General features: G+C 47.2%; 1 protein-coding gene across 2 annotated transcripts in view; it reads right to left on the bottom strand.

Annotated features, from left to right (window-relative positions):
• The window catches only part of LOC115085870 (oocyte zinc finger protein XlCOF6-like), a 39,547-nt gene that overhangs the window by 9,369 nt on the left and 3,991 nt on the right, over nt 1-26,187 (bottom strand). Inside the window, exons 2-3 of one of the 2 annotated variants that reach the window (XM_029592396.1) lie at nt 21,290-21,416; nt 14,845-14,964 (exon numbers count right to left, since the gene is read on the bottom strand). In XM_029592396.1, the coding sequence (XP_029448256.1) occupies nt 14,845-14,964; nt 21,290-21,416 (247 nt within the window). The remainder of the gene's footprint in view (nt 1-14,844; nt 14,965-21,289; nt 21,417-26,187) is intronic. The other variant, XM_029592397.1, reaches the window with a different exon arrangement.

Below are 26,187 nucleotides of genomic sequence, written 5' to 3'. Positions count from 1 at the left end.
CTTCAATGTCCTCAATTAGTTTTATGTAACATGTTGTTATAATCTGTAAACCGGAGTGAAGGCTACTCTGCTCTACCTCGGTATATAAAAAATGCTAAATAAATAAATTTACTACAACCCCCCACCCTCCTGACCCCCCCAACACCTGCCGACTTAATTTACTACAACCCCCACCCTCCTGACCCCCCCAAGACCTGCCGACTTAATTTACTACACTCCCCCCCCCCCCCCAAGACCTGCCAAACGTCCCTGGTGGTCCAGCGGGGGTCCAGGAGCGGTCCGGGAACGATCTCCTGGGCTTCTGCCGTCGGCTGCCAGTAAACAAAATGGCGCCGACGGCCCTTTGCCCTCACCATGTCACTGAGACCGACCAATAGCAGCGGTCGGTCCCAGTGACATAGTGAGGGCAAAGGGCCGTCGGCGCCATTTTGATTTATTTATTTATTATTTTTATTATACCGAGTTTCATGATAGGAATCACATCAACCCGGTTTACAATTAACAATGTGAGTAAAGGCAGAGAGTAACAAAGTAAAGAACATTTCCCAATACAAGAACAAATATGGTATGAAACTTAACAAATATTATAACAATATTTTGGATGTGAGAAAGTTACAAAAAACATGGAAAAATAACTTGGATATGAAAGGGGAGGAATTGTAGAACGACTATTAGCATTTTAACCAGCTGGATCAATTAATAAATATGTATAATATTATAAAATATAAAATATAGATGTGTAGCAAAATGATTAGATAAGATATTGTTGTGAAGTATAATAAAATGTTGCTGTGACTGCGTGTGAAGTTAGTGGGATTTTTTTTTTTTTTTTACAGTTCCTAACTTTTGTGTTTATGCTGATGATGAGTGGGGAATTTAATCCAGATCTGGGAAAGCTTTTTTAAAAAGCCAAGTTTTTAGTCTTTTCCTAAAAGTTGGAGCGCATGGTTCTTGTCTTAAGTCCGGTGGGATGGAGTTCCAAAGGATTGGACCTGCTGATGAGAGAGCTCTTGAGCTGTAGGATTTATGATGGTAGGTTTTGGCATGTGGAACCTGTAGTGATTCTTTGTAGTGTTCCCTGATGGGTCTGTCTGATGTGTGTTTTTTAAAAGGGATTTGTAGGTCGAGTTGAGTGTGTTGATGGATGTTCTTGTAGATAATCATGATGGTTTTATACATAATTCTGAAGTGGATCGGTAACCAATGAAGGTCTTTGAGGATGGGGGAGATGTGGTCGATTTTCCTGGAGTTTGTGAGGATTCTGGCTGCTGTGTTCTGTACCATTTGTAGAGGCTTGGTGTAGGAAGCTGGGAGGCCTAGTAGAAGAGAATTGCAATAATCTAGTTTGGAGAAGATTATTGCTTGCAGGATTGATCTAAAGTCATGCGCGTGGAAAAGTGGCTTTATTCTTTTCAGGATATGTAATTTGTGGAAGCAGTCTTTGGTAGTTCTGTTAATGAATGCTTTGAGGCTAAGACGATTATCTAAGAAGGCTCCTAGATCTCTTACATGGGTGGTTTGTAGGAGTGTTGTAGGCTTTGAAAGTGTATTGTTGTTGTTTTCAGGTGCTATAAGGAGATATTCCGTTTTCGACGCATTGAGGACTAGGTTTAGGCTGTTGAGGAGGTGTTTGATTTCTAGTAAGCAATTGTCCCAGTATTCCATTGTTGTCGAGATGGATTCTTTTAAAGGGATCACAATCTGTACGTCGTCAGCGAAGAGGAAGTGTTTCAGGTTTAATTTTGTGAGTAATTGACAAAGTGGTAGAAGGTATATATTAAATAGAGTGGGTGACAGGGAAGAACCTTATGGCACCCCTCTGGTGGAGGGGTGATATTGGGATTCTGAATTATGTATTTTGACCCTCTAACCTCTGTTTTCCAGGAAGGTTTTGAACCATGTTAGTGAAGTTGCTGTCACTCCAATATTTGCCAGTTGTTTTAGCAGGAGGTAATGGTTGACGGTATCAAAGGCCGCCGAGAAGTCAAGGAGGATTAGTAAAAATGCTTTGCCTTTATCGATTCCGGAGAGGAGGAAGTCTGAGAGTGAAAGAAGTAGTGTTTCTGTGCTTGCAGCTTTTCGAAAGCCATATTGGTTTGGAGACAGAATTCCGTGGTCTTCCAAGTAGTTGGAAAGTTGAGTGTTCACCAATTTCTCCATTATTTTGGCTATGAATGGAAGGTTGGAAATAGGGCGGAAGTTGTTGGGATCATTTGGATTTAGATTCGATTTTTTTTAGGAGGGGTTTGATTGATGCTGTTTTTAGCTCATCTGGGTAGATACCCTGGGACAGTGAACAGTTTATAATTTCAGCAAGTGATTTTGATATAATATCAGGAATGAGAAGTAGCATTTTGGAGGGAATTTGATCAAACGGGTGTGATGAAGGTTTCATTTTCTTCAGCACCGATTGTATCTCTGTGACAGTGATGGGTTCGAATGCGTTAAGTTGGATATCTTTGTTAGGGAGAATATATGTGTTATCTTGAGAGCTAGTGGTTAATGGCAATTGATTAAGGAGTTCAGAGATTTTTTTGCTGAAATGAAGAGCCAGTTCGTCTGCTTTGGTCTGAGAAAGTTCGGGTGGTATATCAGGAGTGATGGGTTTAGTGAGATTGGAAACGAAGGCGAATAGAGCTTTCGAATCATAGATGATGTGATGAACCTGACGGGCATAGTAGTCTCTTTTTGTTTTCTGTGTACTGATTTTGTATTGGTGGAGTGTGCATTTGTAGCCTGAAAGTGAGGCCGGAGAGGGGGCTTTACGCCATTTTCTTTCTTTCTGCCGAAGTAGTTTTTTGAGATTTCGCAGTTCATCATTGAACCAGGGTTGTCTTTTGGATGCCTTTGAAGACTGTTTTTTGGTGGTCAGTGGGCAAAGTGTGTTTGCTACTTCTTTTGTTATTTTGGACCATGATTGGATAGCGGAATTAGGTGTAGAAACATCGATGGATGGTAGTTCTGGGGCTATAACTTTGCTGAGGAGTTCAGAGTTACATGTTTTTCTGTAGAGGAAAGCGGGTCTTGAGTCAGGCTTAAAATCTGGTTGTGGTAGGGAAAAACTGGTGGTGATTAAGGAGTGGTCTGACCATGGGACTTGTTGACAGTCAGGTTGATTTGTTTGGGATATGCCGGCATTTGTAAAGAAGAGGTCGAGTGTGTGTCCTCCTTTGTGAGTGGGTTTGTTGATTTGTTGTTTGAAGCCCATTGCGGACATTGCGGTGAGGAAGGCTTCGCAGTTCGTTGAAAGGGGAACTTTGTCAACATGTAAATTGAAGTCGCCCAAGATTATAGCTGGGGAGTCAAGGTTAAGGTGTAAAGTTATAGTTTCTAGAATGGGAGAGGTGTCTGACTCTAGCAGGCCTGGAGGGGGCGTAAACTAGAAGGATTTGGAGATCTTCTGATTTGAACAATCCTAATTCTAATTTGGTATTTGTGTTGATAGGATAGGGTGTGAACCTCAAGGATTTTTTGGCAGCTAGAAAGATACCCCCTCCTCTTTTTTTTGTCTTGGGATAGAGAAGAAGTCGTAGATCTGTGTTGGAAGTTGGTTAATGAGTGCGATGTCAGTGGGTTTGAGCCATGTTTCTGTTATGGCGCAAAAATCCGGAGTTGAGTCCAGCAGTAGGTCGTTAAGTATTAAAGTTTTGTTGGTCAGTGATTGTGCGTTAAATAGGAAGATGGTAAATGATTACTGGCAGCCGACGGCCCAAGCCCAGGAGATCGCTCCCGGACCGCTCCTGGACCCCCGCTGGACCACCAGGGACGTTTGGCAGGTCTTGGGGGGGTCAGAAGGGTGGGGGGGTTGTAGTAAATTAAGTCGGCAGGTCTTGGGGGGGGGATCAGGAGGGTGGGGGTTGTAGTAAATTAAGTCGGTAGGTCTTGGGGGGGTCAGGAGGGTGGGGGGTTGTAGTAAATTAAGTCGGCAGGTCTTGGGGGAGTCAGGAGGGTGGGGGGGGGGGTTTTGTTAGATTTTTTTTTTAGATTCGCTCTATAAGACGCACATACATTTCCCCCCCACTTTTGGGGGAAAAAAAGTGCGTCTTATGGAGCGAAAAATACGGTAGTTATTTTATTGCGTTTACCCTCTCTCCTGAACTCCCTCAATCTCTTTAACTCCTTTGTTACCATTCATCCAGTTTCATGTAACTCTTTTTCCGGTTAACAATGTTCTAGGTAAACCGGCATGAGGTACGTACAAAATGTCGGTAGATAAAAACCTTAAATAAATAAAATACATAGACGTCCTTGGTGCTATTAACTTGACTTCCGCCAACTGTTCAGTGGCTGCCACACCCTTGCTCCGAGGGGCATTTCACCCACCCAATGTTGCTCACTCAGTGCCCACCGTTTCTCCTCTCGCTCCCTGTGTCACTCCACATTCGCTCTAAGCTGGCCCACCACATGGTACCATGTAAGACTGGGTACACCCCCCCCCCCCCTTCCCATTTCAATATAGGGAGCTCCTCGTCCAAATATAATCAAAAAAATCTCTTCTGCCACATTTTAAGCATTTGGTCAGGAACCCCGATCGGCAATAAATTCACTTTGAGGCCTGCAATCCGGCCTAACCATGAAAATGAAGAGACCCTTCCCATTCTTCTAAATCCTTCAGTATTTTCACCCACAACAGCTGATAATCAATAAAATAAAGGTATTCCACTGTTTTCCCAGATATATATATATCCCTAAGTATTTTATTTTTTTGGGCTGCCCACTTAAGCGGATACTGACATTTCCTCACTCTCGCCACAGCTTTTGGTGCTGAGATATTCAATATTTCAGACTTACCCCAGTTGATTATAAATCCTGATACAACACTAAATGCCCCAAACTCTTGCACAGTGCCCTCTTAGGTCAGTTAATGTAAAAAGAGTATCGTCTGCAAAGAGCGAATATAAACTTATCTTAAAACCCTTTACCCTATTCATTGGCTCTTATTTTAAATGGCGAATGGTTCCACAAATAAAGCAAATAATATTGCAGAAAGCGGGCACCCCTGTTTGCTACGTCTCCCTGTTGGAAAACTTTCACTATACCCTCCATTAATCTTGACGTAAGCAGTGGGAGATAGGTAGAACTTGTAGATCCACTTCGTAGGTGTTTCTCCAAATCCCATCTTTACCATCTTTTCTGAACAGAAAGAGCCAGTGCTCCAGGTCGAAGGCCTTCTCTGCCTCAATAGTTAAAAACCCACAGAGGCAACATTTTCTTTACCAGCCCACCACATAATATCTACTATTTTCCCCTCGCGTTGTTCCCTGCCACTCTTCCTGGTATAAACCCCGCTATCAATCTGCCTACTAATTTATTCATGCGTTCGGATTTTCAAGTCTATATTTATTAAGGAAATCGGGCAACGCCAGCCACAATTTGCTGGATCCCTGCCTTATTAGAATCAGACAAAATGAGGCTTTGCCCTCCCTCAAGGAATTATACAACTTGGTCAAAGGGCCTGCCACCTCTGGAAAATCTGGCCAAGAACCTGTCTAGTCCAGGAGATTTACCAACTTTCAAATCTTTTATAACCTTGGAGATTTCCAAAACAGAGATATCCCTGTCCAACCAAAGTTTATCCTTTTCTACCAGCTGTGGCAAATCCATCCCTGTCAAATAGTTTCCTTATCGCTTCAGCAGAAATAGTGTCCTCTGGACTATATGACTCAGGACAGAACTGCAGGAAACGCTCCCGTGTGTCTTGATTAGAGGTTAAAATATCCCCGGACTTACTTTTTATTTTTAGATTATTATTTTGTGTGGACAATTACTTCGAACAACGAGCCAGGAGGTTCCCCGCCTTATTCCCTCCCTCAAAAGTATTCTTGCTTCGTCAATTCCAAATGATTTATTTATTTATGTTCTTTTTTATACCGAAATATAGCTGGGAGCCTTCATTCCGGTTTACAGTGTAACAACTTCATTACATAGAACAGATATAAATTATAAATATAATACAATACAAAGAGTAAAATAAACATATAACATCTCAGTAAAGAGCGGAGAATAACATGTTAGAAAGATACCAAGTAGGTTTAAATTTTGCATATACTTATTGTACAGAAGTATTAGGGTTCAAGATGGGGTTGAAATTGTTAAATACAGATATAGATCATATCAATCTGTGTATGATTGTCTAAACAACCATGTTTTTAGTTCTTTTTTGAAATTTTTGGGATCTTTGATGGAACTTAGGTATCCTGGGATAGAGTTCCATTCTTTTGGACCGGCAATATAGAAGGCTCTATGTCTAGTAGAAGATAGTTTTGCAGATGAGGAGGAATGAATAGTAGTAATTTGTCCGAAGATCTTGAAGAACGGGGTGATTTATGGATTGTAATCATGTTGTCCAGGGATGAATTGTTGTCTTTGTAAATTTCATTATGTAGGATGGTTAAGGATTTGTATTTAATTCTTTGTGAGATAGGTAGCCAATGAAGGTTTTTTAGGGTTGGGGAGATGTGATCGAACTTCCTTTTTCCGGTTAGAACGCGTGCCGCAGCATTTTGAAGTAATTGCAGTGGTCTTAGTGAGGATTTAGGTAGTCCTAGGAGAATTGCATTGCAATAATCTAGACTTGAGAAAATGAGGGTCTGAAGAATTGTTCTGAAGTCATTCGGGTATAATAATGGTTTGAGATGTTTTAGGATCTGGAGTTTATGAAAGCCTTCTCGCGTTTTTATGGCAATGCAGTTTTTTAGGCTCAGGTCATAATCAATCCAGATGCCAAGATCATGATGAACTCATGATTGTGTATTCAATATCTGTAATTCCTCCCTAACTGACAATAATTGCTGAAGAACGTTTTTAGACCTATTACGTTTATGTTGTCTTTCAAGTTCTCTTACATTTATCCCCTTCGTGCTCTTCTTTGACTTTCTCCCTCCTTTTTCAGGAAGAAAGCTTTTGAGATAAGGAGACGCCGGAGAAACGCTTTCAAGCTACCCTGAACCATCGCTGGAGAAGAATCCCCAGTATCAATTTCTTGATATTTCAAGATAAGTCCTGAATTATACCTGAGAAGTTAACACAACACTGCTCATCGTCCAATAAAGAATCCTTTAATTTCCAGCATCTGTGCCCCGAGACGTAATTCTGAAGGGGCATCTCCAGCCATATTGGGTGCATGGTCAGACCAAGTGATTGGTTCGATTTCCACCTGTATCACCGTATTGGAAAGATCTTTCTCAATGAAGAAATAATCCATTTGGAATACGAATCATGTGGAGAAGAATAAAACGTATCATTTCTTGAGGTAGGGAATCTCAATCTCCATATCTCGATTATATTCCATGACCCAATCAGGTGTTTCAATTTTGAGCAATGCGCACAAGAGTGCATACTGCTTCCATAGGGACTTATCTACTGCAGGGGCTCGCACCAAGGTAAAGTCCCTCCTCCCCAGAATTCGGTGTCCCTCCACCTTACCCAACATCATAGTATGAAGCGGGGAAAAAAATGTTTCCTGACTGGATGCAGAGATATTAATGAGCGTATATATTTCTCCGCCCAACTGTATCTGAAGCAAAATATATCTGCCCAGAGGGTCTCATACATAATTTGGATTCAAAAACAAGATCTTTGGACAATAAAATCTCAGCTCCAGTGTATTTTATTCTCTTTGGAACTAGGAGCAAAATAACGATGTATAAATTTAGCCAATCCCATGAGACTTTCAAATTTGGCCTTTAGATGTGTCTCCTGAATGAACACAATTGAGGCCTTTAACACCTCCATATCTCTATATAGAAGTTTCTTCTTACTATCATATTCAACCTTTTTAGATCTAAAGATACAATCTGAATATTAGCCATATTGTGAATACATTGATACTGTGCACCATAAAACAGCAATCCTCATTCCCTTGAATCCTGTTATCTTCCCATCCCTCCTGCAATACCATATTTTTATGCATCGGCTCCTGAGGAAGGAGGAGTTAGCAACCTATTATGAATCAGCTCCTGTAGAGGGAGGAGTTAGCAATCTGTAATGAATCTGCTCCTGTGGAAGGAGGAGTTAGCAATCTGATATGCTCAGCTCCTGTAGAGGGAGTAGTTAATCTGTTAAGGTATAGACTGCAGAGTTAGCAATCTGTTATGAATCTGTTGCTGAAAACTCCTGATGGAGAAGGAGTAGCAATCTGTTACCAGCAGAGGGCTTGGAGAGGGTACTCAGCTGTAGAGGAATGTAGATAGGTGGATCCTTGGGCCGATGGCAGATGACTGCACCCCCAGGAGGATATCCTGAGAGGGACCACCGGCTAGGCTTGGGTACGACAGACAGACAGACACAGATAATTCTTTTATTAGACAGGTTAGTAGAACCACCAGAGGTGGCAGTAGTGAGCTGATATGCCCGGCAGGGCTGAAGTCCCTCAGGTACTGGAACAGCGATCCCGGGGTTGAGCTGTAGAGAAACTATAGATAGCGAGTAGACAGGGTGTGCTGTGTTCATAGCCAGAACTAGATGACAACACTCACACAAGGTCTTAAGGAAGCTCAATAGCTGGAAAGGGTTAGGCCCTCGAGGAGCAAGTACCTGGTTCCAGGGAAAGCTCTGAGAGAGCGATGGTAACTCACGAATGTCTGTATCTGCGATAGCTTCCAGGCTATCGCAGGCTATCCAGGCTAGAGAAATTCAGAGTGTTCAGGAACATGGGCCCTCAAGGAGCGAGTACCGGTTCCTATCTGCAATCTGAAATAGAGAAAAGAGAGCGAGGCCCCCGAAGAACGGGTACCCATGGCAAGTCCGAGGAGGCAGAGCAGCTTGGGAGAAAAGCCAAAGCAATCCCCTTGTTAACTCGATTCGTTATCGAATACTGAGACCTTTCATATTGGAAGCGGATGACGTCAACCCAGGGGGACGCCCCCGAGGTTCGCGCCCTTGCTGGTACATCAATCGGAGCGCTCGCCCTACGTCATCAGGGACATGGCAGATCCGCAGTGTCGTGCCGGTCCGGAGACGCCGCGGCAGCTAACCGTCCATCAGACCTGGAGGGAGTCGCCACAGAGGTAAAGAGGGCGGAGTGAGGACGTCAAGAAGCGATGGACGCAACACATATAGCTCTTCCCACCGCATCTCCTCCCTTAACTGAAATAGCTCACATACCAGATCTTGCTCAGCAAGCCCTCTCATACCGTTGTGTCCGTCGGTTCCCGACACCCTCTCTCCACCCTCCTTTCCTCTTTGGCGCCTCCCTCTGCGCCCAAGGGAAGATTGGCTGCCGCGGCGTCCTTCTGCCGAACTCCTCCGGCGTCCCCAGACCGGCTAGACGCTGCAAACCGCCATGTTTCCTGGAGGCCTAGGAGAGTGCACGCACGCGCGACACAGCCCCGACTGAAGTACCGGCGATGGCGCGAACCTTGGGGGTGTCCCCCGAAGATGACATCACCGCGACGGATATATAAGGTCTTGGAATTTGCTAACACATCGAGTTAGCAAGGGTTACTCTACCTAAGCTCCTCTGCCTCCTCGGACTTACCAGGGGTACCCGTTCCTCTGGGACCTCACTCTCTCCTTTGTTTTTCAGGTGACAAGTCTGGAACTCGCTTCTCGAGGGCCCTCGTCCCCAAACTTACTCAGTACTCTCTTCTGACTGGAAGTCATCACTGCCAACTACATCACTCAGCCTCCAGAGATCGCTGTTCCAGTGCCTGAGGGACTACAGCCCAGCCGGGCGCGTCCAGCTCACTACTGCCCCCTCTGGTGGTTCAGTATACTGTCTAATAAAAGAACTAGTGTGTGTCTGTCTCCCAACTCTGAGCCTGACCGGTGGTCCCTCTCGGGATCTTTTCCCCGGGGGTGTGGTCATCTGCCACCGGTCCAAGGATCCACCCACTACTCTCCTAAATAACAACAGACTGTTAACTCCGAACTGAACACATACCCACCCGACTCCCTCCCCCTCCCCCCATTTCTGTACTCATCATCTTCCTAGGCAGCCGGCCATTCCCACAGGAGGAACCCACCCCCGCAGGAGGAGATCAGAAGCCTCTCCCTCCCTGAAGCCCATCAAACTTTCAACTGTTGTGTAAAATAACTTTGTGGTTAAAACACAGTCAAGAACACAGAGTCAAACAGGAATTATAAATTCTCCCCCCCCCCCCATTCAAGCCTTTGGAACTGCAGGTTCTTGCAACAACTTGGGAGATGACTCTGTAGAAACAAACAATCCTCGGCGCAGATTAGAGGAGTAAAATAAAATGTTCATCTCTGCACCCTGCTCTCTGATCCATTTTCCATTCTCATTGGTTCAAGCCAATTCTTCCAGCCCAACAGGTCCGCTGGGCTGTCTGTGAAGTCTGTGCATCAGCTCCTTTCTGCAGCATCCTGGGATGAACCAGAGCACATCTCTGGGTCTCAGAGGAGGACCAAGCTAAGGACTGAACAACTCAACACTCTGTCAGACGGATAAAATTCTCAGAATGCTGTTTTATGTAACTCACACTTAAAAACTAATTGTATTTAAATAGCTCTGTGATGTCCAGCACTCAGTTCATAACATTAATGAAGGTCTTCATACACAGCTACTGGTAATCTTGAAAATGCAATCAGTGCTTCAGTATAAACATAGACCTCACCTGAAAGTGCTTACAGAAATGGACAACAGTGAGCACTTCTTAATTTTAAATTACTTTCTTTTGGAATTTGTGTCATATTTGCAATTAAAAGTGCTTATCATAGCTGTGACTTCTTGCTGTCCCCTTCAATGAAGCTTTCCCCACTCGCTATTCAATATTCCACTATCAAACCCAACGCACACCCCTGAAGCAGAGCATTTTCCAAACGCGGATCCACCATTACGCACCGCGCACGGGCCTGCTCACCTCTCTGGTTCCACAGCAGGTCCTTGGCCTTCCTCCCTAGCGGCAGCTGCGAGCTTTTCCAGGCTACGGCATCCCGCGGTGGCGGTCGCCGGGCCTTCCACTGCACACCAGGCCTCACGCTGAAGCTCGGCGTCCTCAGTGGCGTTGGCCACATCCCTATGCGCGCGTGGACTGCCCGGCCTCTTGTAGGGCCAGGGGCGGGTCCTAGCTCCGCGGCGCGTCCTGAGTGATTCCCTGTTATAAGGAAGTCCCTGCCTTGGCAATCGGGTTTACTCCTTGCTAGATTGTCACTGCGTCTGAACCTTGTTACAGTCTTGTTCCAGGATCCTAGTATTCCAGCGACTGACTGACTTACTTAAAAACTCCTCTATACCGTCGTTAAGTTAGATAACCATGACAACGGTTTACAGCAAGGCACGATAATGAAAATATGAGTGGTATAGATTACAAATTAGTCATGTGCCATCATAGCACGGTAACAATTCATTACAATATAGACTATGTGTGTAAGTTAAGCTTGTCTGTTGGGAACATATTAGGCGGTTTGAATTTAACATTAATATGCATTTGTAGGTTACAAGTAACAACTTCAAGTTTGGTGCGTCCTTATCGATCAACTGTTTTTCTCCTTCTCTTTATCTTTATAAAAAGCTTGTTTAAAGAGCCAGGTTTTCAGATTGGTTTTAAATATTTTCAAATTCTCTGCAGCCTTATTTCGAGTGGCATGGAGTTCCATAGCACGGGGCCAGCCAGTGATAGTGCTCTTTCCCTTACTTGCGTGAGGCGTGCTGTTTTGACCGAGGGGACAGTTAGTAGAGCCTTATTAGCAGATCTCAGGTTTCTTTGCGGGACGTGTACGCACAGTGCAGTGTTAAGCCAGTCAGCTTTTTCATCGTGGATTAGATCGTGAATTATGCACAAAGCCTTATATTGAATTCTTTGTTCAATTGGAAGCCAGTGTAATTCGGCGAGCGATCCTGTAATGTGGTAATTTATTTTTTGCCAGTCGAAATTCTAGCAGCTGAGTTTTGTAATATTTGCAGTGGCCGAATCGTAGATTGTGGTAGTCCTAAAAGCAGGGAGTTACAATAATCTGTGCTTGCGAATATCATTGCCTGTAGAACTGTGCGAAAATTGTTTAGTGTTAGTAGAGGTTTTAGTCTTCTCAGAATCATTAGTTTTGCGTATCCTTCTTTCATTTTCAGTGAGATGTGTTGTTTCATGTTTAGCTCAGGGTCAATTATTACTACTGGTACTGACCTCGGCTTGCTCCTTCACCTGTCTGCCTGCTGCCTTCTGACTTCAGCCTGTTCCTTGACCTGCCTGCTGACCTCGGCCTGCCTGTGACCTCATCTGACCTCTGGAACCTGACCCCTGCTTTGTTGACCACTCCTTGGACTGATCCCTGGATTCTGACCTCTCTGCCTGCTTGACCACTTCTCCATCCTTGTCATCACCTACGTTGTTCTGGTCCTCCTTGCTCCATCTGACCTCCAGTCTCGAACCTGACCGCGCTCCTCTCCTGTCTGTGGGCACGCCTGACTTCTCTCTCTCCAGGAGACCCTGCGAGGCCCACCTAAGTCCAAGCGGCCCGGGTCCCTAAGTGCTCCTGCCGGGGGGACCATGGGCTTCCAGTGGTGAAGCTCATCCTAGCCTCCGTCTCCTCCTGTGCTCCCCCCCCTGGGGGCAGGTGCCTCCTGGTCCCTACCAGGGAGCCGTTCTCCACTGCTCCAGGACAAGGGTCCACCCCTGAGTGCAACATCCACATCAGGTTCTGAGAGCGGGAAGCTGAATGTCACTCGGGGAATGATTCACTGAAGGGGACAGCAAGAGCTCATAGCTAGGAGAAGCACTTTTAATTGCAATTATAAATAATTTAAAATAGATTATGGAGCTCCCTAAGAACAGCAGTGACGCTCTGTCTATGAAACAAACACTGAGGACTGGATCAGCTGCAGCTTCTGAAGGGCAATGGAAGGCGACATTTAAGGGATTTTTTTATTTCAATTTTATGCAATGTGTGACATTAATTGCTACAAACTGAGGGCCCTATTTAAGCATTTTTCTCATAGTCACAACATGAGAGAAAACCTTTAGTAAATAGGCCCCTTAGACTGTAAGCTCCTCGGGACAGGGAAATACCGACAGTACCTGAATGTAACGCCTTGAGCTACCCATGAAAATAAATCTAAACCCAATCTAAATCAATATTGTACCCTGCTTTCTATTTCTCTATAAATAAAGTTTATTCTATATAGAACAGGACAGAGCTGATCTCTGACCCCTGCAGAGTCCCAGGGCAGGAATAACAGGAAGCAGAAGCCGCTGTAAGCAGGGACTGGACATTATCTCTCAGCTCAGTCACTGCCATGACGCGTCTGCCCTCGCGCTGGGGAAGTGCAGGGAAATGAAGGCCGTCATGGATTCCCCGAGGGAGGGAAAGATCAGACAGAGCTGGGCCCAACCCTTCAGAGCATAAAACCAGAACGAGCGCTCACGCAGCCCCAGGGACACATGGTGAGCTCTGAACCCAACGAGACCAGGAGAGGAGAAGGATCTGACTGATGTTCCCCTGAACCCCCTAAAAGAGAGAGACTACAAAGCAGCAGAGAGCAGCAGGTGACAGGAAAGGCTTAAAAGGACTCTGTAAGCCCAAAAACTGTGGGAGTCGATATTTGTACTGGATGTAACACACTCTATGAATAATTTTGTATTTTTGTACTAATGGTCCTGAGTGACTGTGTATGCTCTTACAGCCTTAATATATCATGTTGTGGATCGTGCTCATTATGATGATGTTATTACTTGTATCACTTGTTTTGATTATATCCTGGTTGTTCTTTATAAATTCTAAATAAAAAAAAAGAATACTTAAAGGACGAGCTTCAGCTACCTTGTCCAATCCTCCTTAAGGGACACCCAGGAGGGGAAGAGGAACAGGCAGCTCCTAGGTGAATGTGATTGCTGGAACTTTTCATTTACAGCTAAGCTAAGCAGATCTTTTTCTGATGTTTCTTTTGTGCTGTAAATAATACAATCTACTAGATAAATGAAGCTTGACCGACGTGCCGCAAATGCGTAGTAGAGAGCAACTCTACTGCGCATGCGCGGGCAGCACATCGGTCAGAGCTTGCCAGTAACCAAAATGGCGCAGCCAGTAGCACAAGCAGTAACGGTAGCGGCAAGCAGTAGCGGCGGCTGTGCACGCGAGGGAGGGAGGGACCTCCCCCGGAGATCTTCCATCTGCGCCATCCGAAGGGGTTGTGAATGAGGGGAGGGAAGAGGAAGTGACTGAGGGGAGGGGAGGGGAGAGAGTGTGACTAAGGGGAGGGAGGAGAGAGACTGACTAAGGGGAGGGAGAATGAGGGGAGGGAGGAGGGGAGGGGAAGGGAGACTGAGGGATAAGGAAATGGACTGAAAAAAAAAAATTGTTAATGTAGCCCGTTGTTACGGGCTTAACGGCCTGTCTATTAAATAAATGAGGCTTGACCGACGTGCCGCAAATGCGCAGTAGAGAGCAGCTCTACTGCGCATGTGCGGGGGAACACGTCGGTCAGAGCAGAGCGTCAGCTCTTTGAAAACATGGAGGCGGCGGCGAGGAGCAGTAGCTGGGGCGCGCGCGGAGGGAGGGAGGGACCTCCCCCGGAGATCTTCTGTTTATGCCAACCAAAGGGGTTGTGAATGAGCTGAGGGGGAATGACAGAGGGGAGGGGGGAAGGAAATGGACCGAAAATTTTTTTTAATGTAGCCCGTTGTTACGGGCTTAGTGGCTAGTTATCCTATAAAGGAAAGGTCAGGAGTCCAGACTGCTCTGTCCTCTGATTCCCTTCGTAAGTCAAGGACGCTCGCATAGTATCACAGCACACAAAAATGAATAAAGTGACACAGGCACAAGCACTGCCTGTCACAGACACCCTGTGAGTGATTCCAGAGATCTGCAGAGGAGCTTGTGAAGGGGTCTCTGCACTTCCACTCTCCAGCTCAGCAGTCTGACCCCGCTCCCTCTTATTCCTGCACTCACCTGAGCAGCTGCTTTTCCCAGTTCCTCCTTCCTCTGATCCTGGCTCATCCCTGCTGTACGGCTCTTCCCCTCGTTCAATGTGGGATATAATCTCAGGGGTGATGGTGGGGGAGCCTGTTCCTGGGGTAAGAGCACTGCATTAGGTTTCTCACAGTCACTCAGTATAATATCACTGGGCATTTTCTGCAGGAGGATTGCACTGAAGGGAAAGATGCATTGAGAGAGACATTCAGATACCTTGTGGGCTGCACCAGGGCCCCAGAATGGGACGTTTTCTATAGAAAAAGGCTCCAGGTACAGAGGTGGAAGGAGGGAAGCTCGGAGGAATGAGGAGGAAATCTTTCTTTACTGAGAGGGCAGGGAAGGCCTAGGAGAGCTGAGCAGAGGTGGAAAAAAGCACAACAGTGACAGAAATTGGAGAAATTATTTACCTGATGATTTCGTTTTCCTTAGTGTAGACAGATGGACTCAGGACCAGTGGGTTTATGCTCCCCTGCCAGCAGATGGAGACGGAGTCAGGTTTCAAAGTGAGGTCACCCTAGATAACCCCTGCAGTGACCTCAGCCCTTCAGTATTCTCTTCAAAAGCCACTGTGAACATACTATCAGCAAAAACGTGATTAAAAACAGATATCCATAACTGTACTCAACCAAACACTGAACCCCAGTAAGATTACAGATGCTCTGATCTAGGGACTGGATGACTGCTTACCCGTAATCTCTTGGAATCGATATCCACTCCAGGGGCGAATCCTTGGCACCGTTCTTGGGCAGCCGTGGACGGGATGCAGAGTCCATCTGTCTACACTAAGGAAAACAAAATTATCAGGTAAGTAATTTCTCCATTTCCTAGCGTGAAGCCAGATGGACTCAGGACCAATGGGATGTACAAAAGCTACTCCCGATCGGGGCGGGAGGCTGCCCACGGTCCGGTTAACGCCGCCCTTGCAAAGGCTGTGTCCTCCTGGACTTGAACATACAGGCGATAGAACCTGGAGGTGGTGTTCGAGGAAGCCCACGTCACCACTCGGCAGATATCGACGGGAGACAGCAGTCTAGCTTCCTCCTAGGAGACTGCCTGAGCCCTTGTGGAATGAGCTTTAACCTGAAGGGGTAATGGTTTTCTTGCCTCCACATAGGCCTCTGTGACCACCTCCTTAATCAAGCTGGTTCACCCTGCTTCCTTCCACCATGAAGGTCAAACAGACGGTCCCGTCTTTCGGACTGGATCTGAAACTTCCAGATACTGCATCAAATGGCAGAGCAGGCGGTATACTTCCGCATCCTTGTGCTTATCTAGGGATGGTAACGAAATGGACTGATTCAAATGAAACTCAGACTACCTTGGGCAAGGATGGAATGGAACAAAGCTGTAACCCATCCTGGAGTCATCCGGAAGAACAGTTCTTGACACGACAATGCCTGTAGTTCAGAGATGTGACGTGCCAAGCATATAGCCACCAGGAACACCATTTTCAGGGCTAATACATGCAAGGAAAGGCTGCACAGTGGCCAAAAGGGAGGCCCTGCCAAAAATTCCAATACTAGATTAAGATTCCACAAGGGAACCGGCCACTGTACGGGTGGCCGAAGGTGCTTCACCCCATTCAGAAAAAGGGCAATCCCTGGATGAGCCGACAGGCGGGTTCCGTTCACCTCGCCCCTGAAACAGGAGAGAGCGGCTACCTGGACCTTCAAGGAGTTAAGGGTCAAAGCTTTATTCAAGCTTTCCTGCAAAAATTCCAGAATTAGTGGGATTTGACCATCCAAGGGGAAACACCGCATTCCTCGCACCAGGCCTCAAATACTCTGTAGACCCGCACATATGCTAGGGACATAGAACTTCTGCGCGCAGAGTAAGGTGGCAATTACAGTCGCCAAATATCCTCGCTTCATCAGATGAACCCTCTCAAGAGCCAGACCGTAAGAGAGAATAGAGTCGGATCCTCGTGAAGGACTGGTCCATGCTGTAGCAGGTCTCTGCGCGGTGGGAGGCACAAAGGGGTCTCCACCAGGAGTCTCCGCATACCACGGATGCCTGGGCAAATTTGGAGCTACTAGTAGGATAATCCACTATGGAGCTCGATTCTGTGAATGATCCTGCCAGCAGAGGCCACGGTGGGAAGCCATATAGCAACTTTTCTTCCAGCCAGGAATCCCTTGGGAGCACTGATCTCTTCTGCGACTGAAGAATCAGAGGACCTTTGCATTGTGAGATGTGGCCAGTAGGTCGATGGATGAGAGGACCCAGAGATCTACTAGGAGCTGGAAGGCCCTGGTCGACAATGCCCAGTCTCCTGGATCCAGACTCTCCCTGCTGAGAAAGTCTACTCTGACGTTGTCTTTTCCCATGATGTGGGAGGCCATGATCCCTTGTAAATTTAACTCGACCCATTCCATAAGAGGGTCTATCTCCAGAGACACTTAGTGGCTTTTGGTTCCTCCCTGGCAGTTGATGTAGGCTACTGTTGTTGCGTTGTCCAACATCACTCGAATTGCTTGTCCCTGGAGCCTGTGGCTGAACTGGAGATATGCTAATCTGACAGCTGGGGCTTCCAGGTGGTTTATGTTCCTTCACGCCTCCTCCTTGGTCCATTGGCCCTGTGTTGTCAATTCCTGACAGTGGGCTCCCCACCCTCTGAGGCTTGTGTCCATTGTGAGGACTAGCCAGTTCGGTGGGGACAGGCTTACCCCCTTGCTTAGGTTCAATTCCTGTAGCCGAGAACATACTGCCATCAGTAGGTGAAGGCGAATCGAGTAGACTTGAGACAGTGGGTTCCAACTTGACAGCAGGGAGCGTTGGAGTGGCCGATGTGTGCCCTCGCCCATGGTACTATGTCCAGGGTTGATGCCATCAGGCCGAGGACCTGAAGATAGCGCCACACCCTGGGGTGCACTTTGTTCGTCAACCTTCGCACTTGGCACATCAGTTTCCTTATCCTCGAGGGAGGGAGAAAGACCTTGTCCTGCTTGGTTTCGAACTGGACTCCCAGGTACTCTAAGGACTGGGAGGGCTTGAGACTGTTCTTGTCTATGTTCACGACCCAACTGAGTTCCTGAAACAGGGACCTGATCCTGCTGGTGACCTGGAGGCTCTCTTCCAATGACTTCACCCGGATCAGCCAGTCATCTAAGTAAGGGTGCATCAGGAACCCTTCTTTCCTCAGAGCCGCCGCTAAGATCACCATAATTTGGTGAATGTGCTGGAAGCCAAAAGGCAATGCCCTGAACTGAAAATGGTGGCCCAGTACTGCAAAGCGTAGGAAACCTGGTGGTCTTGATGGATTGGGATATAAAAGGTAGGCCTCAGAGGTCCAGGAATGTTAAGAACTCTCCTGATTGTACGGCCATTATGACAGAGTAAAGAATTTCCATGTGGAAGTTAATTATCTTCAGATGACGATTGACGGTCTTGAGATCTAGGATGGGGCGAAACGAACCCTCCTTCTTGGGTAAGATGAAACAGATGGAAGAACGCCAAGTATTTTCCTGGGGTGTAGGTACTGGGCTTATAGCCCTCAAACTGAAGAGCCTAGTCAATGTGGATTCCACTGCCAGTTTTTTTGTGCTGGGAGTGGCAAGATGACATCATGAACATGTCCTGAGAGATGCTGTGAAATTCTAGAGCGTATCCTTCTCGTATGATGTCCAGTACCCATTTGTCAGACATGATCTCTGATGTCCGACTATCCCTCTTCTATCCGCTGATAGGGGGCCGACTATCCCTCTTCTATCTCCTCATCCCGTGGATGGGTCGGCCAAACTTCTTTGGGAAGTTTGGGTTGAACCTGAGCCCGAATCAGTTCCTCTTCTTGATTGTCGGCTCCGAAAGGACAGAGACCTTCCCGAGGGCAGAGATGTCTGAAATGAGTTTCTGTAGGGCCGAAAGTGCTGGGAGCCCCTGGCCTGACCCCTCATGGGCGAGGGGCACTGTGACTTCTTTTTCTTATCTTCCGGTAGCTGAGGCACTGGAGATTCACCCCACTTACTGGCCAGCTTTTCCAATTCGTTTCTGAATAGAAGGATCCCTTAAAGGGCATCTTTGTGAGGTTTGCCTTAGAGGTCGCGTCCGCTGACCAATTTCTTAGCCATAGCTGTCTTCCGGCTGCCACTACTGAGGCCATAGCTGTCTTCAGGACAAGGTGCACACTAAGTCAGAGCTTGCATCCGCTAAGAAGACCGCAGCGGGCTCCATCGCCTCTCTGGAATGCACCCCTGAGTTATCTGCCTCTCTCAAGAGCAGACACGAACGAGCCACCATGGCACAACAAGAAGTGATCTGCAGTGTCATTGCTGTCGCGTCAAAGGCTTGCTTAAGAATGGACCCCAACTGCCTATTGTGCGCATCCTTCAAGGCTGCTCCTCCCTCTACTGGGATAATTGTTTGCTTCGAAACGGCACAGACCAGGGCGTCCGCTTTTGGGAAATGCAGGTGTTCTTTGGCCGCCGGGTCTAGAGGGTACAAGGCCTCCAAGGCCAGACCTCCTTTAAAATTGGCTTCCGGGGCGTCCCTCTCCAGGTCAATCAACTCCTGGATAGCTTCCAGCATTGGGAATTAGCAAGTGACTTTCTGTAGAGACACCAGGATGGGATTCTTCTTTGGTTCCGACATAGGGTCCATGCTGGGAACTCCTAGAGTCTTCAGGGTCTGGGAGACCAGAGTTGGCAATTCATCTCTGTGGAAAAACCGTAGCATGGTCTGTTATGGCTCCAGCCTGGAGGGATTTCCCCATCCTCCAATGAGTCTGCATCCCCTTTGTCATTCGTGGTGTCTGGGTCCCTGTCAGGGATACCCTTGGTGAGGCGAGGCATGACCCGAGGCAGCGCTAATAGGGCTGGGAGGACGAGGCCTTCCCAGCTGGGGCTCAGACCGGGCAGGGGCAGCAGCTGACTGCACCTGAACAGAGGCTTGAAGGCCCTGAAAGAAATCCACCCAAGAAAAGGTCACCAGGTCCAAACCTAGCCCAGGAGGAACTAGGGTAGGCGCCGCCTAACTGCCCTCTACCGAGGAGGATGCAGCCCTGGGATTGCTCAGATCCAGGGTGTTACCAGGTAAGGTCGTGGATGACCCATCCTCCGACTGAGAGGGGCCGGGCTTGGAGAAGTTCTGAGAGTCCAGCCTTCCCTGGGATTCCTCACAGTGCTGACACAGGAAGGATTCTAGGTTAGACTGTGCAGCCCTAATATGGCAGGCAGCACAAAGAGTGTCGCTTGTACTGCTTTGTTGTCGGAGCCATAGTTCACAGTAGTTTGTGCGTTCAGCCGGCTAGCGCTTGGTCTCGAGCGCGCACAAATCCGCCCCGACACGCGTTATAAATATAAGTGTTCGGTTGTGTGTACGTGTGTACTTATGCGTGTGGTTGAGTGTGCATACTTATGTGTGCGTTATGGGCACAAGGCTGGCCTACACAACGTGTACCAACAGTCAACGAGGGAAAATGGCGCCACACCAAACTACGTGCAAAATGGCGCCGCAGCCTGCCACATGGAGTGCCCATCAAGCCTGAAGCAGGGCCTAGCCCACCAGGGGGAGGTGTCGCTCAACCCACTCGGAATCCTCCTTCCCTTGCCCTAATAGATCGGGAACGTCATCGGTACGGCCGCTGAGCAAGGAGACCGGAGGAAAGTCTTACCGAAGCCTTTCCACGTCTCTGAATCAGAGGAGTTCTTCTTTACTTACCTGGGCTCAGGGCTTACCGGCTGAGTACAAAGATGGCCTCCAACTGCGGGGGGGAGAGGGCTTTGGCCGTCACCGCCGTGCTCGCCTTCCTGCACTCACTGCCTTTCAGCTGCTTCAGCAGCAAAGTCCACGCCGGAAACCAAGGCAAACCTCAGAGGGATCTTGGAAACCACCTCAGGAATTCTCAACTAGGGGAGGGACCCTTAGGTATCACTGCAGGAGAGCGGGGCTCAATCTTTATCTAATTTAAGGTAAATTTTCCTTCTAATAAGTACTGCAGTCCCGTTAAACCACTAATGCTGGTGAGGGGATAGCACGTCCACATCTGCTAGGAGACGGAGAGATTCTGAAGAGCTGAGGTCACTGCAGGGGTGCATCTAAGGTGAAGTCAGCTTTGAAACCTGACTCCGTCTCCATCTGCTGGCAGGGCAGCACATAACCCTTTGGTCCTGAGTCCATCTGGCTACACGCTAGGAAATAATGTATTTATTTCCAGTATTTCTATTCCAATGATACTACAATTTCATTGGAATTAAAATCAAACATACACAGTAAAGTATAACAAAACCTTACACAACATAAACCGCAAACATGCCAAAACAACTAAAACCAACACTGCGATACATCTCTTGGAAAAAAAAAAAAAAACAAGCACAGTTTAATAAGATCGACCAATACTCAGTGTGGGAAGGCTCAAGAAAAGAGATGTATCTAAGTGCTTCCTACACTGAGAAAGATCACTTTCTACTCTAATGTCCCTCCTTACCCAGGGAGCTGAGGGTCTGATAATTCTCCTTCATCACATCCTTATAAAGTTCCTTCTGCCTTTCTTCTAAATACCACCACTCCTCCTGGGAGAAATAGACAGCGATGTCCTCAAAGGTCACTGGGACCTGAAACACAAAGCAGAATCATTCAGCACCTTCTGCAACAGGAGACCTCCCAGTGCTGGGGATCAGGACAGCAGGGGGAAGGTTTCCAATATTTAAATAAATTTAAATCTAATTCACTGTCACAGAACGTACAGTCCCAGAGCAAAATTATAGCAACTGGAATCCAATTGCACACAGAATCTGGGACACCTGATCTCTCTCGTTTTATTCACCCCAAGTCTGCTCAAGGTCCCATTAAAGTCAGGGCTGTCTCTGCTGCGGCCCAGGTTAAAAAGCTGCAGCAGTGTTTGTATGGAGAGGGCAGGATTGCAATGTTTCTGTTATGTTTAAACTGGGTTTGTGGGCCCTTGGGTTGTGGAGAGAGCCGACTCCACCCACAGGGAGGAGCCCTGTGGGGACTCTCCACGACAGGCGGGGTCTCAGCAGTAATGGACACAGGAGTTAAAGAATATTTATTATACAGCAAAGAGAAATCCGAGGAGCGGGTTTGTTAACTCAGTCCTGGAGTAGGAATACCTGGGATGGATTCTCCGGTAGTGGTCCGCAGAGCGGGGTAACTCGAGGATCCACACAGCAAGATGGAAGCAGTAATGTAGAGCAGGTCTAGTACTCACTCCGTGGTGTTGCAGTAGAAAATTCATAATAGCAGCAGCGGAGACCCGAAGCAGGAATCGTGAAGGGTCGTCCGAGGAAGCTGCGAGAGGAACTCACTAGCTGGTGAAGGTGAAACAGGCAGATAAGGCTCTCCGAGGAGCGGATAGCCCTGAGTGCAGCAAGGCTCCTGAGGAGCGGGTACCTGAGTCACTCAGTCTGGAACGCAGGAACAGCGAGGCGAAGCATCTCAGAGGAAAGGAATTGGACAAGATGGAATCCTTGCTAACTCGTAGGTAGGAAAGTCAGGTAGGCAGAGACGTCATGCGGAGGGGACGCCCCCAAGGTTCCCCCCATGACGTGCACAAGGAGGCGGCAGGCGTGCGCGCGAGCCCTAGATCACACCAGATTCAAGATGGCGACCGGGATCACCCTCACCGTCCCGGGAACACCAGGGAGGTCGGAGTGCAGAGGCGGCCATCTTAGCCAGAATCTGAGCTACTGGGCAAAATGAGATGAGCAGCAAACGTCGCAGCCGTCTGCGACCGACAGGCGCAACAGTTTCATACCTGTCACTATCAAGATTCTTAGCCTCTAACATAGTAATTAAAGGATGTACAAAGCATAAGATGATAATGTGTGAGCAGGTTTACTCCTCAGAATCCCCAGCAGCAGTTTCTTTATTAGATACAGTGAGGGCTGCACTAATGTAGACCATATTGCAGGATAGGGAGAGTGAGAAGGCAGGAAAAAGAGGAGAGGGAGGAGAGACTGGTTGGTTGGAAACAGATTAAAGGGGGAATACTGGAGAGAAATGAAAGCAGGGAAAAAAGGACAAAGGATGGGACAGATCCATCAATATTTACTAACCAGATAAGAGATGGAGAATCCAAAGTCTATTTCTTGCAGAGAGCAATATGAAAGGTGAAATTATTCCTACCTGATAATTTCCTTTCCTCTGCACTCAGGCAGGCCAATCCACACCGGTGGGTTATGCACTCCTACCAGCAGATGGAGACAGAGGGAACTGATTCGCTAATGTAACCTGACGTAATACCCTGCCAGGATCTCTAGAAAAGCAAACTGTGGACAAGTGACAATACCTTATAATAACTTCCTTATTACCACCCTGCCAAAGCTTGGACAGGGAAGGTATCCATATAGCATCTCGCTCCGTGGCTCACTGTCGAATGAGAGCATTGATTCCCAATGTCTCCGGATCCTGTCTATTACTACAGAACAGTCACCTCATTGTTATGGTAATATGCCATCAGATCCAGATATGACTAGTCCCATCGAGTGACTATGAGCTAAAAAACGTCCTCCGCCAGCTTCCACACTCCTGATCCAAGTAATGTCTTCTGAGAAAATCAGCCCGCGCATTGTCTGTCCTGGCAATGTGAGAGGCTGATATTTGGATATGTTGTCCTACTCATTTCATGAAAGCATCTATTTCCAACAACACCTGGTAACAACTGCTACCACGTCGATGGTTTACATAGGAGTCTGTGGAGGCCTTATCTGACATCACCTTCACCGCTCATCCTAGCAGGCGCTCAATAAATCGTAAGCAAGCCAAGTGACCCAGTCGAGCTTCCAAGCAATTGATGGCCCTTGTCGATAATCAGCATTCCACTGACTTTTCACAATCAACTCTTAGTAGGGAGTCTGTAACTCTAGTTGACTCACCCCCATAGAGAGCAACTACCAGTGTCTGCAGAGTCCACCTCGCATACAAATCCTGCTAAAACAGACACATATGCACCTGTGCCCAAAAGGTACTACTGTATCTCCAACACTGCTGCCATCTACTCAGAGACCCAGAAATAACTCCACACCATTGTATGGATAGCCAGTGTCAAGAATTGAACCCAAATCTCCAACCGTTATAAGAACATATGATATGCCATACTGGGTCAGACCAAGGGTCCATCAAGCCCAGTATCCTGTTTCCAACAGTGGCCAATCCAATTCACAAGTTCCTGGCAAGTACCCAAATTGACAGATCACAAGCTACTATTGATTATTAATTATCATCATAGCAGTTTATGGATTTATCCTCTAGGAACTTATCCAAACCTTTTTTAAACCCAGTTACACTAACTGCTGTAACCACATCCTCTGGCAATGAATTCCAGAGCTTAACTATGCGCTGAGTGAAAAAGAACTTTCTTCGATTTGTTTTAAATGTGCTACTTACTAACTTCATGGAGTGCCCCCTGGTTCTTCTATTATCTGGGAGAGTAAATTGGAGAAATTACTTACCTGATAATTTCGTTTTCCTTAGTGTAGACAGGTGGACTCAGGACCAATGGGTATAGTGTACTCCTGATAGCAGTTGGAGATGGATCAGATTTCAATCTGACGTCAGCCCCTAGTACATATAAACCCCTGCAGGAAGTGCAGCTCTTCAGTATTCTCCTCGAAAAGCATTGTGGATATATGTGAGACTGACTTATTAACTTAATAATTTGATTAACTTGAATAACTTCATAACTTGATTAAACGTTAAAACTTGATTAACTTGAACTGGTTGAATTGACTATAGCTGGAGACCACCAGTGTACTCAACCGGAAAGCGTCGACACCCGGCAGGATGGATGCCCTAGGTAAGTGAAAACGTGGCTTACCCTTGAATCATTTGAAAGACCATGCGTAACGGCAGCCAAGGGTGGGATGCTGAGTCCATCTGTCTACACTAAGGAAAACGAAATTATCAGGTAAGTAATGTCTCCATTTCCCAGCGTGTAGCAGATGGACTCAGGACCAATGGGATGTATAAAAGCTACTCCCAAATCGGGTGGGAGGCTGCCTGTGACCCACTTAGTACTGTCCTTGCAAATGCCTTGTCCTTCCCGAGCCTGAACATCCAGACGGTAAAATCTGGAGAAGGTGTGGATGGAGGACCACTTTAGGAAAAAAAAAGGAAGGCACAGTACGCAAGGACACCTTGTCGCTGGAGATCAGCAAGAAAGGGTCGTGACACGAAAGGGCCTGAAGCTCTGAAATTCCTCTGGCGGAGCAAATGGCCACTAGAAAGACTGACTTCAAAGTAAGATCCTTCAGGGTGGCCTGATGTAAAGGCTCAAAATGTGCGTCACAGAGAGCCTGCAATACTAAAGTGAGATTCCATTCCGGGCAGACCTTTCTAACTGGAGACCGTAACTGCTTCACTCCTTTCAGAAATCGAACGACCTCCAGATAAGAGGTCAAAGGCTTGCCCTGGATCCTGCCTCGAAGGCAGCCCAGAACCGAAAACTGGACCACAGCAACCTGTAAGCCAGACCCCTGGATAAACCTTGCTGCAGGAAGGACAAAATGTGCAGAACAGAAGCCAACCGAGTATCCAAACCATGCTGTGTACACCAGGTTTCAAACACCTTCCAAACCCTGACATAAGCCAGAGGGGTAGCTGACCACCTAGCCGGGAGAAGCCGAGAGAAGGGTAGCAATCACCAGTTCAGAATATCCCTTCATGTGCAAATGTCACCTCTCAAAAGCCAAGCCGTGAGACAAAAATGATCCTCCCAATCCAAAAATATGGGACCTTGGTACAGTAAACCCTGTAGAGGAGACAGTCGAAGAGGGCCATCCACCACCAGATGGACTAGATCCGCAAACCACGGACACCACGGCCACTCGGGTGCTACTAGTGCCATCATCCATGGATGTGCTTCTTTGCGTCATAGCACATGCCCTATGAGTGGCCACGGGTGGGAAAGACATACAGCAGAATCCCCGTCGGCCATGGACATACTAGGGCATCCAGCCCCACTGCGTCTGAAAAACCGCATTGTCTTTGCATTGGCCCGTTTGGCCAAGAGATCCAGTTGATCAGTTCCCTATCTGGAACAAATGTGGCAGCTTGTTCCACATTGGCGGTTGATGTAGGCTACTGTTGCATTGTTTGACGGCACCCGCACCATGTGACCTCTGATCAGGGACAGAAACCCGACCAACGCTCTGCGGACTGCTCTTGTTTCTACTCGATTGATAGACCAGGTCTGCTCTGCTAATGACCACAGGCCCTGAGCCGAACAGCCCAGACACACCGCTCCCCATCCCTTGAGACTGGCATCCGTGGTCAACACCACCCAATCTGGGATCTCGAGGTCCATTTCTCTCTCCAAATTGGTCTTCGACAGCCACCAATCCAGGCTGATCCTGGCCTCCTTCAAAA

Source organism: Rhinatrema bivittatum, chromosome 2 (genome assembly GCF_901001135.1).
Source record: "Rhinatrema bivittatum chromosome 2, aRhiBiv1.1, whole genome shotgun sequence".
NCBI lineage: Eukaryota > Metazoa > Chordata > Amphibia > Gymnophiona > Rhinatrematidae > Rhinatrema > Rhinatrema bivittatum.
This window is presented reverse-complemented; position numbering and strand designations above follow the sequence as displayed.